An 18360-nucleotide genomic window follows, 5' to 3' on the forward strand; every position below is an offset into this window, starting at 1 on the left:
ACTAGATTTACTAACATTTGTTATAATGCTTCTTATAATAAATACATTAAGATAATAGGCGCCAGTAGTTCTTCAGTAATTTACTTCGCTGTCGATAATGATATGCGACCAGTTTGAGCACTTCTCACAGAGACGGCGTTACGGGTTCTGGAGTAGTGACGATATCATCTGTCTCACTCTTTCTTATAGCTTTCTTATATATCTTTCTCTCGCTTACCTCTAAAGCGGGAAATATAAAAATGATATATAATATGATGATATACAATAGAGGTTTAAAAGCTTTTCCTTTATTAAAATTGCAGAATATGTAGTATTTATTATTTATATTTACATACGTTACTTTACATTTTCACTTGCAACCAACAATCGCTGTATCGAATTAGATTACATTTGTTTTTATTAGTTTTTATAATCTTGTACCTTGTAAATTTCAGGCTTAATGGTTCTCGAAGTATTAATTTCGTTTATATACAAGGCGATAGTTTCGTTGAAATTCCTGGATCTCTATAGCCCTGCAGTTCCTATAGAACTGGCTGCTGTAGAAGTGGTTGATGCCGCCGTGGAAGTTCTTGTATGATTATGATGATGATGATGATGATCGTGATCGTGTGAAGGAGTAGAGTGAGGTGGTCTTGTAGGTCGAGATGATTCTGCATCATGTTTATACCCTCCTACTGCGCTGTACTCGCATACTCTATGTGTGGGATCAAAGATAAGTCCATCACCGCAGTGCATTAAAATTGGTACTCCTTCATCGCAGGAGTAGAATGTTGTTGGGTCATCTGGATTTGGAAGGAGAGTGACATCAGGTCCATTATGAGGTGGACATTTAGGTAGAACTTCAGATGGTCCTGGAGTAGTTTCTGGTTGCGGTGTTGAAGGTCCTGCGGAGGGAGGTGGTGTGGTGGAAGGTAATGCAGAAGGAATTGCTGCTGCAAAGCGATTTCTGCATCGCACATTTCTCAAAGTGCACACTTTTCTGTCAGGATCGAAGGTGAGTCCTGCAATGCATTTTAACAAAATGGGCCTACCCTCGACGCAAAAGTAGAACGACCTGCAATCGTTCTCGTTTGGCAGGAGAATGATTCGACCTCTGTTATGTGCCGGACATTTGACTTGATCTTGGGCCGGTCTTGGAGTACTTGATGGTTCTGTTAGTGGAGGTAACGAAGGTGATGTTGGTAGAGGAGTGGATGTTGGTAGAGAGGATGTTGGTAGAGGAGTGGATGTTGGTAGAGGAGTGGATGTTGGTAGAGATGAGGGTGGTAGAGGAGTGGATGTTGGTAGAGATGAGGGTGGTGGTGGAGGACGAGGTGCTGCTGTAGGGCGATTTCTGCATTGCACATCTCCCCAATCGCACACTTGTTCTTGGGGATTGAAGACGAGTCCTTCACCGCATTTCATCAAAATTGGCGTACCCTCGTTGCAAGAGTAGAACGACGTGCAGTCGTTCTCGTTTGGCAGTAGAATGACTTGACCTCTGTTATGTTCCGGACAGTGGACTTGACCTTGGGCTGATCTTGGAGTACTCGATGATTCTGGTTTCGAAGGTGAGGGTGGTGGTGGAGGACGAGGTGCTGCTGTAGGGCGATTTCTGCATTGCACATCTCCCCAATCGCACGCTTGTTCTTGAGGATTGAAGACGAGTCCTTCACCGCATTTCATCAAAATTGGCGTACCCTCGTTGCAAGAGTAGAACGACGTGCAGTCGTTCTCGTTTGGCAGTAGAATGACTTGACCTCTGTTATGTGCCGGGCAGTGGACTTGACCTTGGGCTGATCTTGGAGTACTTGATGATTCTGGTTTCGAAGGTGAGGGTGGTGGTGGAGGACGAGGTGCTGCTGTAGGGCGATTTCTGCATTGCACATCTCCCCAATCGCACGCTTGTTCTTGAGGATTGAAGACGAGTCCTTCACCGCACTTCATCAAAATTGGCGTACCCTCGTTGCAAGAGTAGAACGACGTGCAGTCGTTCTCGTTTGGCAGTAGAATGACTTGACCTCTGTTATGTGCCGGGCAGTGGACTTGATTTTGGGCCGGTCTTAGAGCACTTGATGATTCTGGTTGCGAAGCTGAGGGTGGTGGTGGTGGACGAGGTGCTGCTGTAGGGCGATTTCTGCATTGCACATCTCCCCAATCGCACGCTTGTTCTTGAGGATTGAAGACGAGTCCTTCACCGCATTTCATCAAAATTGGCGTACCCTCGTTGCAAGAGTAGAACGACGTGCAGTCGTTCTCGTTTGGCAGTAGAATGACTTGACCTCTGTTATGTTCCGGGCAGTGGACTTGACCTTGGGCTGATCTTGGAGTACTTGATGATTCTGGTTGCGAAGGTGAGGGTGGTGGTGGAGGACGAGGTGCTGCTGTAGGGCGATTTCTGCATTGCACATCTCCCCAATCGCACGCTTGTTCTTGAGGATTGAAGACGAGTCCTTCACCGCACTTCATCAAAATTGGCGTACCCTCGTTGCAAGAGTAGAACGACGTGCAGTCGTTCTCGTTTGGCAGTAGAATGACTTGACCTCTGTTATGTGCCGGGCAGTGGACTTGATTTTGGGCCGGTCTTGGAGTATTTGATGGTTCTGTTTGCAGAGATGTGGATGGTGAACGAGTTGTTGGTGGTGAAGCAGATGAGTCTGCAGGACGATTTGCACATTGCGAATTTCCCCACTCGCATACTTTGCGAACAGGATTGAAGGTAAGTCCTGCACTGCATTTCGTTAAGATCGGTACGCCTTCCTCGCAGTAGTAGAATGTCGTACAGTCGTTCGGATTTGGAAGCAGCGTAACATCTACTCCGTTATGGGGTGGACACTGGACTCCGGCCTCGGATGCAACACGGGGTATGTCTGGTGTGGACAACTCAATAGTTGCTTCTGTGGACGTAGGACTTCCTGCGGTGGAAGGTTTGTTGTCTGGTCGAACTGTACATGTTTTTACATTCCCCCAGGTGCACACTTTTCTTTTGGTATCAAAGATAAGTCCTTCGCTGCAATTCATTGCAATTGGATGACCATCGTTGCAAACATAATACTTTGTGCAGTCATCTGGATTTGGAAGTAGAACCAAATCGTCTCCATCGAAGTCCGGACATCGAGGTGGATCACTGGCGGAAACGGAGACCACCAGTACAGCGGCAAGTGCCACCACAATTGATGCTGAAAAATCATTCGATCTTCATTGGTGTTACAATATATATCCTGTTAAGTTGCGTTAAATTTGAAGTACGCAAATTTCTTTTAGCTCACTGCGACTAATGTTATGGAGTGATTTGATCCGCATTTTCGAATAATTATGGATATTCTTTAATGTATATACATGAAATCGATCGTAAAAATAGCTTAGCTTAAAGCGATACGTATATATCCGAATTATAAGAAATAAAAGTTGTATCTGTTTATCATTTTGAAAGCTCTTAAATATTATTAAGAAAACCATCTGAAACGTTTCCAAATGATTACAAATGTTGACTTACGCTTCATCCTCGTCAAGGAAATCAGAAGTTCTATGGATTGAATTCCCAAATGTGTCAATGTAACTGTCTATTACTTTATTCCCTCCTGAATATCTATCACTCGTTTGTATCCTTTGCGGTAGTTCTGTGCCTTATATATGTACTTGTTATAAATTTTTTAATAAACTATCAATGCTAACGGTTATCAATCTTAGTATGTTGTGATAAATCTAACGATAAAATGTTTTATGCGCTAGGAAGCGCAATAGTACTAATTGTTGATTATTATCAGCAATATGATTTTGATGCAAGGTGCGCGCATGTCCATAATATATTTGTCAATGGAATAGTATAAAGTTAGTCGTACACTATACAATAAAAAATGAATGACGTGCGAGATATTTATCTTGCATTACTTTGTTGCTTGATATACTCCTCTGTTTCCTTCTTTTTCCTATATCGACGAACAATACTTGTAATACAACGAAAGTATTCAAGCTCCGTGAAAAGCAGTTTTCATTTTAGAAGAAGCAAATATCAATATATTAAAAAAAAAAAATAGTTAAAAAGAATTTATGACTTCTAGCAAGAGAAACGATGGAATGAGTGAGAGGTAGTATCAATTAAACTAATACTTATTATATGCGGAAGAAATCATTACCAGATTATAATTGTAAACGCGATGGAAATGAGATAATTATGAAAAGAAATAAAAGTGAGAGAAATAAAATAAATTTACAAATTGGTAATAATTCAATGCTCTTAGTAAGAGTATTGAATTATTGCGGTGCATGTAAATATAATTATTTTCCCTTGGACAGTAATTATTTTAGCATGACCGTGTACTAAAACGGTAAATGACACATTTATCTTTTCTTATCAAAAATTTATTGAAAATAATACAGGAATCTTCCAATCTGAAGCGTTTTGTTATAACACGTACATTGATCAGAGATAATTGCTTTTATCAATTTTTTATGAAGTAACAAAAATCTGTTGTGGATGATATCGATTTATTTCCTAGCAGTCGAAGTGCGGTTGTGTGATTTAAAATATTATAAGCATATATGTACACGTACATCCATGAGAAATGCGAAACTCGTTCAAAGAAAATCATGGCATTAAATTTATTATTATTGTTATCTAAATCCTCAAATTCCAATTTTGATTTCTACTGGATTCCATTCATAATTAATGATCTATTGCTTTACAAAATATTAATATAGTCATTATCATTTTATATTACTTCACAAAAGTATTTCATATATTTTTAATATTTTATGATAAATAATATATATGCATATATATAATTTCTTAATTATTTTAAAATTTTATAACATAAAATTAATTTCATAACTGTCAATCACTTGTATCGAGTTAAAAACAATTCCACATTATAATATCTGCGATATTTTTATTAAATACAACGTATGCCGATTTATCAATGAAAGCTCCCATTCATAATGTAGTAAAAACGTACGTGTTTCGTACTCTAGTACGTAAGTATGTATGAATGCGCGTAAAAATTATCCAATGACCGCGAACTTCCCATTCATAGTTTCACGTGTCCACTTCCGATGTATAGGGACTTATGGTTTCCATGTGTGGCACGATGCAGAACTTAACGGATAACGCTTGAAACGGAAGAATACTGTTTACGAGCTTCAATTTGAAGCGTTAAGAATGGGTGTGAAAGATCTTTGGAACATTTTATCGCCCCTGTGCGAGAGGAGACCTATGTTTGAGCTCCAAGGAAAGACTATAGCTATCGATTTAAGTTGTTGGGTCGTGGATAGCCAAACGGTTGCTGATCATTCCGTTCAGCCGAAAATGTATCTCAGGTTCGTACCATTTCGACGTTTGTATTTGTTGGCTGTTCTTTCGAGTCGAGTAAATAAAAATTGAATAATTCTTATAGGAATCTGTATTTTCGTACAGCATTCCTCCTGATGCAAGGCATATCACCGGTGTTCGTGCTGGAAGGAAAAGCACCCACGCTCAAGCACAATACGATAGCGAAAAGGAACAATATTCGTAGCAGATTTCGGGAGAGAAAAACTGCTCGTAAAGGGGGAAGATCACAGTTTAATAGAATTCTGAACGAATGCAAGGAAATGCTTCTCTACATGGGCTTAGCATGCGTGCAAGGACACGGAGAAGCAGAAGCAATGTGTGCCTATTTAAATGAAGATGGGGTAATATCATACTTTTACAGATATCTTTTGATTTATCACTTGGAAGCCGATGACGTGGTACTATATTCTTTTAAAAGATATAATTATTTATCTTTAAGTTGCACATGCCAATATGAATAAGTGGGTCTAATTTGGGATCCTCTCTTTCGTTTCCTCTTGTATGTTTGACTACAACAGTAAAAACAGTATATAAATAAAAAAATATTTTTGTAGCTAGTTGATGGATGCATAAGCCAAGATAGTGATTGCTTTCTGTACGGAGCAAAAGTAGTTTATAGAAATTTTTGTGCAAGCGCTCAAGGAAATCGGGGGGGTACAGGTGGCGCTGTGGATGAATACAGTTTAGAAAAGATAGAGAGGATACTGAATCTGGGTAGAAATAAAATGATAGCATTAGCTTTACTATGTGGCTGTGATTATGACGAAGGGCTAAATGGGGTTGGCAAGGAAGCAGCTATGAAACTTTTCAAAATTGCTACAGATGAAGATATCCTTGACCGGTACAAAGTATAAACTATATTATTAGGCTTTTGTTTTGTAGTCATCATGTAGGAGTGTGATTTATATATTATGTTCTTATATCAGTATCATAAATTGGAAAACAGACAATACATTGAATCTAAAGGAAACAGAATTAACGAATCCTAATTTGTGTTCATCTTGCGGTCATAGTGGAAAAGTACAAAAGCATTCAAAATCTGGATGCATAGATTGTGGTACAGTGACCAAATGTAATGATTCTTTTAGGTACATTTTACAATATTACGCAATTAACATACATAAGTATATAATATTAATAGCAATTATAGTAATATCTGTTGTGGTACATTTTCTCAGAGAAGAGAGAGCATTAATATTAAATGAAATTGCGTTACGAAAGAAGGCGCTTCTCGTAGAAGATTTTCCGAGTCAAGAATTAATAGATGAATTTCTCATTAGAAAAGATCCAGTGCCTACGAAATTAGATATTCAGTGGAGGCAACCGCAAATGAATAAATTTATAGTAAGTTTTTGTGTTATGCTGCCCCTTTTGAGTCACTCTAAGTCGCACTCGTACTTATAAATGATCAATTAATTGGGTAGGAATTCATGGAGCGACATTTATCTTGGGAACCGCAGTATGCATTCGAAAAGATATTTCCCGTAGTAACACGTTGGCAACTCGAACATTTACCAAATATTTCTATCGATACTCGGTTAACGATACCTGATTTATTCGTGCCGAAAGCAATAAAAAAGGTTCGAAATATTAGATCTGTTGCGAGTTACGAAGTTATTTGGGAAACTGATCATCCTACAGTGGAAAGGCTGAAAGAATATTTAGCGTTAGAGAATGAAGATAATGATAACGATGCAGATATTCTGTCCGAGTTGACGAGTATCGAATCGCAAGACGCCGTAAGTAAATGTTATCCAGAGTTGATTGAGGCATTTGAAGATGCAAAGAATGCGAAGAAGCGAAAGCCCAAAAAGAAAGCAACAAACGACGCGGGTGCTGAAGATACTGAGAAACGTAAAACAGAGAAGAGACGTCAAAAGAAGAATGACAAGGTACCGTTGAACAATAGAAAGATCGACGAGTTTGTTTCTAAAAATCATCCTATATCATTGGAGGAATCTTTCGAGAGAATGAGTATCACACCGAAAAGATCGAAAATGTTAAATGGCCCACGAGAAGGTCAAAGGGGCAAAAATAAAATGAAACAGGGTCCTCAGTTCGATAAAGTGTTACGATTGGAAAATATCGATTCGAAATTGAACAATACATTGGACAGAATGTTTCACGAACTTTCACCGGATGATTTTATTAGCGATTGCGATAACAGCGACTTAAATATGTCATTAATAATCGACGGCATTTGTGGTAAAAAAAGTTTTCAACTTAATGTCGAAGAAGATATAAAAACATCCGAAGATAAAGAAAATTTGCGTCAAAATGTTGTCGAAAATTTGGTAACAGTTGATCAAATAGAGTCGAACGAAAGTGAAATAAATCATTCAGTTCGCGACGAAACCGTTGACGAATTTGCCAATATAAACGAATCTTATGTTCCTCTTACTCAAAGACTATTAAATCGTAAAGAAAAGGAAGGATCAAAAAAGAGTTCTGCAAAAGCGAGCGACAGATTTACTTTTGGGGTTGATGCCCTTATGAACGACACCGATACGAAGAACTCGTTTGTTGCGTAGTGTATATACTATTAAATAAATTTATAATTGCACTAAAATACTATAATATACTATTTATGTACATAAAATATCACGTATAGGTATAAAGAATATTTTATATTTTGTAACTTTTTATGTATAAATTTTTATAGGAAAATTGAACGTTACTAATATGAAATATATAAAACAAATAGTATGTACAAAATATTATATTTCGTTATGTGTACTTCAAATAAATATAATGTATTTCAAATTCAATGAAATATTTATAGATAAACTAAGTTAAAATACGTGCAAATTCGATTAAAAGGCAATTATTGTTCCGTGGCACACCACGGGACTTGGAGTATTCCTTGAGTCTCCCTGTTTTCCTTTCATACAGTTATATTCTTTAGTATATTTTATTTCTTCACTGCCAATGACTAAGATCATAAAACCTCAATCACGCAACCTCGATTCCCTATTACCTCTTTCTATTCCCAAAACTGAATCCTTAAAAGGAGTCCCCTAGGATTGCAAGTTGCAACATTAACCATGTCGGGTCTTAGGACTTACAACTAGCAAAGATTATACCTCATGGCTCCCTCACTTTCTCCTTTCACCGATGCATTCTACCCTATACGGAATGCATTCGAGATGCACGGAATAGGTCGATGTTGTTGTGTCTATCCCCTAATTGGTTTGCGCACGGACCAATTGGGTGAAGAGACACTCTCCGAATCTCGGGTCCTCTTCTTTTCCGTGACACAGAAATCAGTTGAACTTCAGCTTCAAACGCGAACGTTCACAGCAGAACAGATACATTATCACATTCCTACAAACGCACTCCTTCAGATATCAAAACCAATCGAGAGAAATATAGTCGAGGAGGTACGTGTTCTCCAGGAGTCGGGCTCTTTCACTTTGATTTTTTTGCAATGGCATATAACCCCTGAAAACCCACCACATACCAGGATTGTGTTGCAGCAGCATACAAGCCGGGAGAGCGGGTGTTACTCTTGGTGTTACTTTCTTTACACGACCTTAACCCTCACCGTGCCAAAGAACTCCGCTTGCAGTAAATCGATTATAGTTTTTCCGATCGCCCAAATACATCAGTTATAACAACCAGTCAATCAACTACAGTCAGGCTCGCACTCGTAAACATCCCTTAATACTTCTACCTCTGTAAAATTATGTAGGAGGAATTATGAACAAATTGTTCTTTGTAATTTCCCCTATTTCAGGAATAGGCAAATAGCGAGACACCAAAAACTTTTTGTTGCTCGCCAAGACAGTCAGAAAAATTTCAAATTTGTCTTTGCAACAGTAAATATATAAATTTCCAACTTCAATAAAAAGTGTTCCACGAATTGGCTCCCGAGCCAAAACAATTGCCCATCCCCACCACCATCTTTGGTCTTTCGATTACACCGACAATGACAAATTAAAAATATAGTACTGTTGAGCTATACAGTGATGATACCACGGTTCATACGTAAACATACATGGCGTGCGATGAGAAATGTTGCAGTTTGTGCTAGCCCACGCGCGTTTCTGTTTGACGCAAATGTAATTAGCCTGGTGTATCGCAAACCTTCGGCAATGGTTTAGCCGATGGTTGTAAATCATCCTAAAGCCGCTTCATAGATTCGAATTCGCTTAAACATCGCATCGGCCGATCAATAAATACTCCTCATTTCTGACTAGTTAACACGCGATACGCGATTTTATCGTTTCTTCGCTTCAATCTCCATTCAGCTTTTACAAATATGTAAAGTATAAATTTGTAAACAAAAAGAGAGAAATGAGGGGTTTTAGGGCCCACATGTTCTGCAGCCGCGTCGATTGGGATGGAAAAGGACCCAGACGGGGTCCGGATGAAGCAAGTACTTCATAAAACCTGGTTATCGTCAGAGAGCCGGGAAATTCTCGTCAAGGGGTGAGAGCATAAGAGGATAAGGGAGTAGGCGTTTTCTGGAAGCACCTAATTGGCCAGGAAGGTCAACGCCTACTATCTAGTTAAAAGCGTAGGCGAAAGGAGAAGAGATTCAGATTCAAAAAGGATATTGAAGAAAGTAGAGTATAACTGTAGCCTTAGGTATATAGAATTTATAGAAGAACACTGTGTACTACCTTTGAAGTGCCTTTCTCCGAATCCCTGAGCCCAACCAACTCACCTGACAATATCCTTTCCTTTTTCATATTATCCCCTACAAATTGAAGTCAAAGTAACTTCTGAGCGAATCATTAATACAAGTAGTTCAATATCAGATTGTGAATTACATTGAAAGACACATCGTGCGTTTAATCACAAAAGGCGACGAAGCGGAAGAGATGATAAAACTTGAACAGAATAGCGTTGAAGCGAAGATGGGGTCCGAATAAAAGGATAGTGAAAGGACAAAATTACCGAAGAGCAAGAGGAGAGTGCGCGCAAGGAAAGGGGATGCTGAGGAAAACGGACACGAAACAAGGTTTGGTAACAAGGTATCCTCTTTGGCTTACGTTAGTTAGAATAAGTTATTCTGAAGTCCTGAAAAATAACGCGAGGAGAAGTTGAGGTAGACGCTTGCAAGTAAAATCAGTTGTAAAAAAAAAATGCACCTCTGACTTTGAATTGTATTATCTGAGAAAGAAACGAGAACGAAGTAGCTTTTCCGGATGAAATCAACTTTCTGTTTTCGTGGTTACATAAATATGAAACTTGATAAGACAGTACTTATGACAGTACTTTCCACATCTTACGAATGTTTGCATTAAAGCCAGTAGTGTGGATGAATGAAACGTATAACTGGAAAATCTCAAATTAATATGTAATTGTTGATAATTGTGATTTAAGTACGTTTCAGGAGAATCTTTTAAAGGAAATTCTGAACGCTTTCTTTACGCGGTTCGTGAAGTATTGATAAATGTTGCTAATTTATCATTGTGATTGCAGCTACCTGTGAAATGACTTCACTCACTCAGTTATATCGGGTAGCAAGTATTTCTGTTCCATTTTTTAGAATTAATAAACGAATTAATGAACCGTTCTAGTCGTATGCTTACTTTCCTCGGTAAAATTTATCGTTGAACTCTATCTTTATCATTATTTGAAATGTTTTCTAGAAACGTTCGAGATATCTCAATACATTTCGTAATGAAAATATTACGTACGAGTGTGATTCAGAAATGATTACAATACGTTTCACAACAAGTTGATTAGCTTTCATTTTACCAAGGTACTAAATGTATGACGAATATTTAACAGACTGAAAACTGATTGACTAAAACATATAGAAATTTCACGGTTACATAAAAATAACGAATGTTTCCGTAGGAAAAGTTAAATTTCATTAACAGACCTTTTAGCAAATCTTCAAAGAAATCTCTAATTGTAAGTACGTTTCGCTGTTGTGTTCGCAAAGTGTGATAGTATTCAAGAGTATGCAACGTGTGTACACGTATATAGATGCATACATTTTTGCAGGGACGCGTAAAAGCGTCCATGGAGACTGAAAACTGCTTTGGACATTTTTAAGAGCGAATGTAAAACGACTGCATTTTGTTCTCCTTTACTCAAGATTAACAAAGAGGTATTGCTTTACGCGGTAAATGTTTTGCAACAAAAATCGTACAGAAAAAAAATAAAATTTCTAAAGTATTTTTCAAGACAATAACTACAAAATTTTCTTACACCTATTGTTTCGAATTGCATACACGTTAAAAGTCCCGATTGGGCAAAGTAAGTAATCAGTAAAAAACAATCTCTACCCAAACGTCTTCACAGATGCTGATCAGATTGTTTCTACGCGCGTTTATTAATTAAGAACAACGCGTAAAGGAACAAAGGACGAGGGAACAGAAGGGGACTGATTGCTCATTTTTCCGACGCTGTTAAAAAATAAAGGTTGTTCGTTATATACGCAGCTGCGATTGTTAATAGCATTACCTATCGCAATCGACTTGCGTTTCATTCGAACTGCCGCTTTATCCGTTGGCTCTTTGAAGGGTAGATTACGTTCAACGATTGCAACAAAATTGCAACTAGAAGTGAAACTTCTGTTCGTAGCAAAAAAAAAAAAACGGGAAAGAGTGCCGAAAATCGCGTAACGTAAAAATGTCGGATCGAGGTCGCTCCCCAATTTTAATCAACCGGTTGTGATTTAATCCCCTTTTAATTTTAACTCTTCCTCTACTTCCTCTACTGTACAGAGGGTGAGTCTGATGGTTTCTGCGTCGCACAGAAATTATGCAAAAAAAAAGTTTGTATTCTAATAAATTAATTGCGACGAAAAGAAATTTGTTCTAACTGTTGACAAATATAAAAGAAATTGGCAGAATAGATTTAAATTGAATTGATGGGTAAGCAATGGACGTGCTAGAATACTTTATTTGACTTGCGCTCAACTCGAAGGTTCGTACCATAATGCCTTCTTAAGTCGCTCGCTGTGCACTGATGGTGACTTTAGTCACTTAATAAATTTTGCATTTATCGTAACGTTGGTAGAGCAGAATATATCTGATACTTGTTTAATCTAAATGCATCTACGTTAAGATTGCCCCGCAACGAAAAGATTAGGCAAGGCCCCAAAAGAGAGAGGGCGTAAAAAGATGTATATGACACACTTCGATCGCTATACATATATTCCTTACAAATACAGTTACATAACCGTGAAATTTGTTATAATTACTAAATAATTACAGATGACTCCACTAAAACAGTAAATGAAGGAAGAAACTTGTTTCGAAATCTTGTTGACACCGTTGAAACTTTTTTACTTCAGATTGTAGTCGGATAATGACAGTATGTACGAACGACTATGTAATTATAGACAATTCTTGCTTTGAACACACATTGGAGTGGATTTACAAGCCGCAATATAGACAGAAACGAGCTCTTAGCGCTGGCCTTACGGACACGAACGCGTCGCGCAGCCGTCTGATAGGAAGTGGTTACATCTACTTGACTGAGTAGATTATATGTCAGCGGACGGTCGCGTCATGCGTTTGTGTTAGGGTAATTGGCCAGATAGCTTGCGGTGCCGTAAAGGGGAAACGCTAATTAAATTTATACACGAAATCCTCGTTAGATGTCGAATGAAATGTGTCGTGAAACGATTTCTTACAAGTACATCTAAATAAATGACATGTTGCTGAATGATGTTTATATTGCTGTTGCATCTTTTACTGGGACATTTCTTTGCGATGGATGTTAGGCTATTTTCGACACGTCGACGTAGAAACAAAAACGAATCTCGAGTTAAAAAGAGAATTCTGGATATAAACAGTGAAGGAAACCTATCGTTTCGAGTGATCCTCCAATAGTTTATACCACAGGACTTGATAGAAAGACACGTGCAGACTTTGCGTCGTCATTTTTCAAACCAGAGGACTCCAGATTTTCCGTCCAATGTTCTCATTGTTCATAGAATTCTCGAAACGTATGAACATCCTTCGAAGTCTTAACAATAAAGACTTTTACAAAAATAGAATACCATCGAGCTTTTATTTCACACACCCGTCCCCAATAATGGATTACTATTTGAGGGTAATGACAACGTTCCTACTTTATGAAAATGTGGAATAGGATATTTACTTTCTGTACATAGAGTTTCCTACAATGTTCTATCACCTGAGAACAATTAAATTATTTTCCGAGAAGTTTATCACGTTAAATGCATCGATATCGGAGAAAAGAATTCCCGTGTCTAACGTTTACTATTAGATTATTAGATTTCACAGAATGATAGGTTTTACTTCTCTATTTGCGTTGGTATTACACTAAAACGATGTTAATCTGGCAATTTTCACACTGCCAGGAAAATAAACTGTAATAACAACGTTCGATACCGTTCGTCGAAATAAGACTTATCGTGAGTTACTAAGCTGGATAAGCGACTGCATCGTGATAGCCGTTAAAAAGTAGACAGAGAATATATAAAGAAAGAAGTCGGTCAGTTAAAAAGAAGTCACAGTCAGAGGATCGTGGTAAACAGTGCTTCGTGAACCTCAGTATTTTTCTTTCACACAACCAACATGAAAGGTAAACTCATATCTATATCAACGTACAGCTACAATTGTCACGTTACCTTCTCTCGTTTAAACTTCATTTACATAATTTATTTATATTTCTATAAATTTTGTCCACTCTTTTGTTTCGAATTAGAAAATAAAACGGTTTTACAGGAACATCTTGTCAATGAATACAACTAAATATTAAAGAACTTGCCACTTAACAATAGAATTTAATTGCCTATTTTTAGCTTCTCTGGAAATATCATGAACACGTTAAAAATACATGAGAACAGTCTTCGCAAGATTTGTTGTTTCGTGCAAAAGTGATGTAGCATATAGCAGGTTTCGAAGTGAATATTAATTAAGATCGTACGATCATTTGTTCAGGACTATTGGTGGTTGCATTCGCCGTAATTTCGGTCGCCTTCGTCCTCGCCAGCGAACCTAAATGCCCGCCACATAACAGCGTAGATGTCATCCTACTTCCAAATCCCGATGACTGCGGATCTTATTATTCGTGCAACGAGGGCAAAGCGTGGCTGTTGAACTGCAGCGAGGGACTTCACTTCAACCCCGAACTGAACGTCTGCGATTGGCCTGAAAATGTTAATTGCGAAGTGGCCACGACTGTGGCACAAGAAGAAACACCGGCTACTGAAGAAATATTGACTACTGAAGAAATATTGGTTACTGGACAATCGTCAGAAAGTCCTTCAACGTAGCGAATGAATTCTTACGATCCACTGTTTATACGATATTTCATTGTTAACGTATGTAATATAATTATATTATATTGAATTTAAGCATTTCTCAGTTTACCTTTCACTCTGTTCGTTTTCTGTGTTCAGTAATTTGTAACTTTTATTAGAAATCTACTATCGTTAATACATCTCTACTTGTTCCTACAGTTTACAAAATGAAAATTTTATGGTTTGCGCTTTGCTGTCACCAAGAGTTTCGTTTCTTATCTTTCTTTTGTAGTGTTTTTACAATTTATTTTAAGTATACAATGAATGTGTTGGGCTAGAAAAATGTAGCATGCTCTTGTTTTATTCCTTTTCCTCATCGTGTGTCGCGATAATTCTTCGTGCAGTATTTTAATTTCCATTGAGTTAAATTAGAAATAAAAATTACATAGAAGTTTATTTAATGAAGCAAAGGTGACAGTCCACTTACAAACTACTTATTCCCATCCTGTTGTAATTTGTTCGGTATTGTACTACTTTTGGAAATAGAATTGTTCCATATCTTTCAAGATAACGGAGGTATTTCAAGTAAATAATGTCATTGCCACACCTTTAAAAAGATTGATATAACATCCATTGCATTTATGTGACACGTTGCTATCTGTGAGCCTCTTTACCTCTTCACACTGTCAGTCTCACTGTGAAAATAAGATTAGATAATACAATAAGACCACAGAAGGGACCTAGCATGCGAACACTTCTTATTAGATACGTTAGTCATTTTCTAATAATTTAATGAATGAGTTTTGTCAGATATCAGTTAAACCACGATAATTTAACGTTATATCTCTTCTACTGATAATAATTTATTAGATTGTCTATTTTCTTTGATCTAATGGAACGAAATGTACACTCAAACATTGTGGAGATTTAATTTCTAAGAATGAAAATATCATGCAAAAAGTCAACGGAAACCAGAGAAAGAAATGATCGAAACATATATGATTATCAAGGCATTGTTGATGGCAATGGAATTGAGTTTGTAGAGATCGAGTGTGAAATTGAGCTTCGAATATTCGTGCATGAATATTCGATCCATCAGCAAATAAATGAAATCGCACATCGATTGTCGAGCCCACTGCAGAACAATGCACTTTGACAGTGGTCGTTTTTTATTTCTGATTATATCCACTACACGAATATAATTTTTTTTAATTCCACGTTCCACGTCAATTAACCGAGAGAATTTTAAACGAATTCCTCCAGAAAAAAACCAGTACAAAAGGGCACGAAATTCTATGATTAATAAAATAAATTAATAAAACGGCGAATGGAATGAGATCACAATGCATGTCTCCATGAAAATTCATGCACAATTGCATAACGAAGTGATATCGCGGAACGTATCGAAAATAAATTATACGATCGAGAACCATCGTCGAATTAACCCGAATCCCTGAAACGAGCTCGACAGAAGAGAAATCAGGGAAAAATCAAAGGAACGACAGTTTTCTCATCAATACAAATCGAACGGAATCTCATCGATTCTCGTTTGGGGTAGTTTCGCGCTGCAGAAGATCATTCCGATCGAAAGACTAATCATCGGCGAAGCAATGAGGAAAGGATCCCTCGATCCATTAAAAGCGTCTCGAAAGTTTCGCTTAAGTTCCACCGAATCGAAGACGTTTGAAACTTCCTCGAGGAGCTGGAAACATCCACGAAACTTTTCTCCGTTTCCCAACAGTCTTCAAATGTATGAAATTTCGAGAAGATCGAACCCTTCGACTTTTTACGATAACATGCAAACTGAATATATATCAGTGAATTTTACTGTCATTTTTGCAGTGTTATTACACTCGAAACCGGAAGAGGTTACTGGAAGCTGTTCATGATTAGACCGCTTTCGTTCGGTTAACTTGCGTTCGTTACTTGGCTGTCAAATTTTCAAGCTCGAATCTTTGGAGGTGTAATTATACATACCTGCACGTAATATCTGTACGTTTAATTGCTCATATCGAACGACCATAAGTACAAACATTAAATATTCATATCGCATACACATCCTTAATAAACGATACGTGTAAAAATGTAATCGGTCCGTATAGCCCCTCGTTTATTTCTCTTCAACCGATTGCATCTTCAATTTGCATGCGAATATAAATAAACTGATGGTACACTTTCTAAAAAGCGAGGAAACGTTTTCAAAGTAGCAGCGCGATCGATTCGATGAAATTAAATTAAAAAAGTTGTACTATAATTCAATGGCTGGGGATACATCTCGAAACGGAGGGGAACAATTTTCCGTCACACGAGGACACAGTTATTCAATTATCTAAAACATCGAATTACCCGAACAACGCCACGTGCCACGTATAAATTCGAATAACCGAGATTCTCCGCTGTGCCCATAAAAAAAAGCCCTCGTCCTCGGAAACAATCGGCCGCGTGCCATTCCGCGTCTATTGTACATCTCAATAACAATTGCTTTCCGCGACGCTCGCAGTATTTAATTCACGGAAGCGCATCTATATGCGAGACGTGGAGCCAGCAGCCAGTAACCGCGAGCCATAGAAAATGGCTGTGCCACGAGCCACCCTCGCGGCCCCTCCGCGTCGTTTCAAAAGGTGTCCAGGTCGGGATCCATCGAATTGGACGTATATAATAATCACGCGTCCGGCACCCGTCGGCTATTATCCCTCGGAACGGCGACTCGTCGCACGATAAGCGGACAATTCCGCGCGACTTGAAGCCGCTCGAACGCGGACGCGCAACTGTTCCTGCCGCGTAGCTCGCACAGGCGGGCGGTAGCGCGCGAACACGTCCACGTTCGAGGTCTGTATTAGGACTCAGGGGGCGGTTCGAGGGAGAGGGTCGATGGGGGTGGTTACTGGGATTTTCAGTACGCGCGCGATCGCCGTGCCGAGAACACGGCTGCAGCGTGACCGCTCGCCTCCCTCGAAGGGGATGGTAAACCTACCCCCTGCGTGCGACCATTCGGACTTGTTGATGTACTCCGATGTGACCGTGGTCCTGAAGAAAAAGGACTACCACGGATCCTGTAACACTGAAATATCGCGTCCATTCACGGTGAAGTAAAACTGAAATTCCTTGTCCAGTGTGTGATCGTTCGGTTTTTTTAAAAATTGTGACACGTCGAACGATGCGGTAATTAAAATCGATACGTTTCGAGAGGACGCTCGCAGGAAGCGTCGCGAACGTGAGAATGTAGCGAAAGTTTTCGATTCGCGTGAACACGATTTTGATTGTACGAGGAGTATAAAATTGTCGATCGTGAAAGAGGAGATTGAGAGAAGAGAAATGGTGAGCGATGTAATCGCTTGGACGATATCGGACGCGTAGATCCGTTAAGGGATTGGCGAACGGAAGTTCCCAGTCGCAAGCTGTTCGCGTGTGACCGAGGGCCCCCCGAGATTGAAAGGTTCGTCTGGGAAACGAGGCGTCTACGATGCTCAGGTGTACGCGCGAGGAATCACAGAGCCGTCGACGAGGTTTGGGAACGCGGTGAGACGGAGGGGCGCAAATTAGGTACGTAGGTGCGAGGCTACGGTCGAACGAAGGAATTCGTGAATAAGATCAAAGGGAGGCTGGCTTTTTTACTTTCTCACGCCAAGCACGGAGATGGATGTGCGCTCCACTTCGGGGAGAATGAATGTTCAAGAACGCGGATTTCGTTGCATGGCACACGGCCCGTTTGTACAGGGCCGCTGCCACTTTGGGGATAAAAAGTCGGCCCCTGATGGTGTATTATGTCGGCACCTTTGTCGGGAGTCCGCGGTACACAGCTCGACAACAGTCACCTCGAGCGAGCTCTAGTAAATCCGCGATCGATACGTTTTAACCCCTTGCGAGCCATTGA

General features: G+C 39.0%; 4 protein-coding genes across 6 annotated transcripts in view; 3 read left to right on the top strand and 1 right to left on the bottom strand.

The window, feature by feature from the left end:
* Window positions 1-504: 504 nt before the first annotated feature.
* LOC143423806 (chitin-binding domain protein cbd-1) lies at window positions 505-3527 on the bottom strand. Its single transcript, XM_076895388.1, has 2 exons — window positions 3476-3527; window positions 505-3158 (listed from the first exon to the last, which is right to left on the bottom strand). The coding sequence occupies exons 1-2, from the start codon at window positions 3480-3482 to the stop codon at window positions 505-507; spliced, it is 2661 nt and encodes an 886-aa protein (XP_076751503.1). The 5' UTR covers window positions 3483-3527.
* A 1554-nt stretch (window positions 3528-5081) lies between these two features.
* On the top strand, window positions 5082-7856 carry Gen (XPG-like endonuclease). Of its 2 annotated transcripts, none has more exons than XM_076895455.1 (6): window positions 5082-5295; window positions 5373-5649; window positions 5863-6149; window positions 6235-6396; window positions 6487-6652; window positions 6733-7856. In XM_076895455.1, exons 1-6 carry the CDS (start codon window positions 5138-5140, stop codon window positions 7837-7839), a joined length of 2157 nt encoding a protein of 718 aa, XP_076751570.1. In that variant the 5' UTR covers window positions 5082-5137; the 3' UTR covers window positions 7840-7856. The 2 variants fall into 2 exon arrangements, with proteins under 2 accessions (XP_076751570.1, XP_076751571.1); XM_076895456.1 differs by having other exon boundaries at window positions 5199-5295; window positions 5393-5649.
* Window positions 7857-13698: 5842 nt separating this feature from the next.
* On the top strand, window positions 13699-14519 carry LOC143423807 (peritrophin-1). The gene is made up of 2 exons (XM_076895389.1): window positions 13699-13825; window positions 14185-14519. Exons 1-2 carry the CDS (start codon window positions 13819-13821, stop codon window positions 14517-14519), a joined length of 342 nt encoding a protein of 113 aa, XP_076751504.1. The 5' UTR covers window positions 13699-13818.
* A 3400-nt stretch (window positions 14520-17919) lies between these two features.
* LOC143423536 (putative G-protein coupled receptor No18) overlaps window positions 17920-18360 on the top strand; it is a 70359-nt gene continuing 69918 nt past the window's right edge. The window contains exon 1 of one of the 2 annotated variants that reach the window (XM_076894924.1): window positions 17920-18029. The gene's annotated coding sequence lies outside the window, so the exon portion shown is untranslated. Of the gene's footprint in view, window positions 18038-18360 lie in introns of both variants that reach the window. The other variant, XM_076894926.1, reaches the window with a different exon arrangement.

Source organism: Xylocopa sonorina, chromosome 5, assembly GCF_050948175.1.
Source record: "Xylocopa sonorina isolate GNS202 chromosome 5, iyXylSono1_principal, whole genome shotgun sequence".
NCBI classification, from domain to species: Eukaryota; Metazoa; Arthropoda; class Insecta; order Hymenoptera; family Apidae; genus Xylocopa; species Xylocopa sonorina.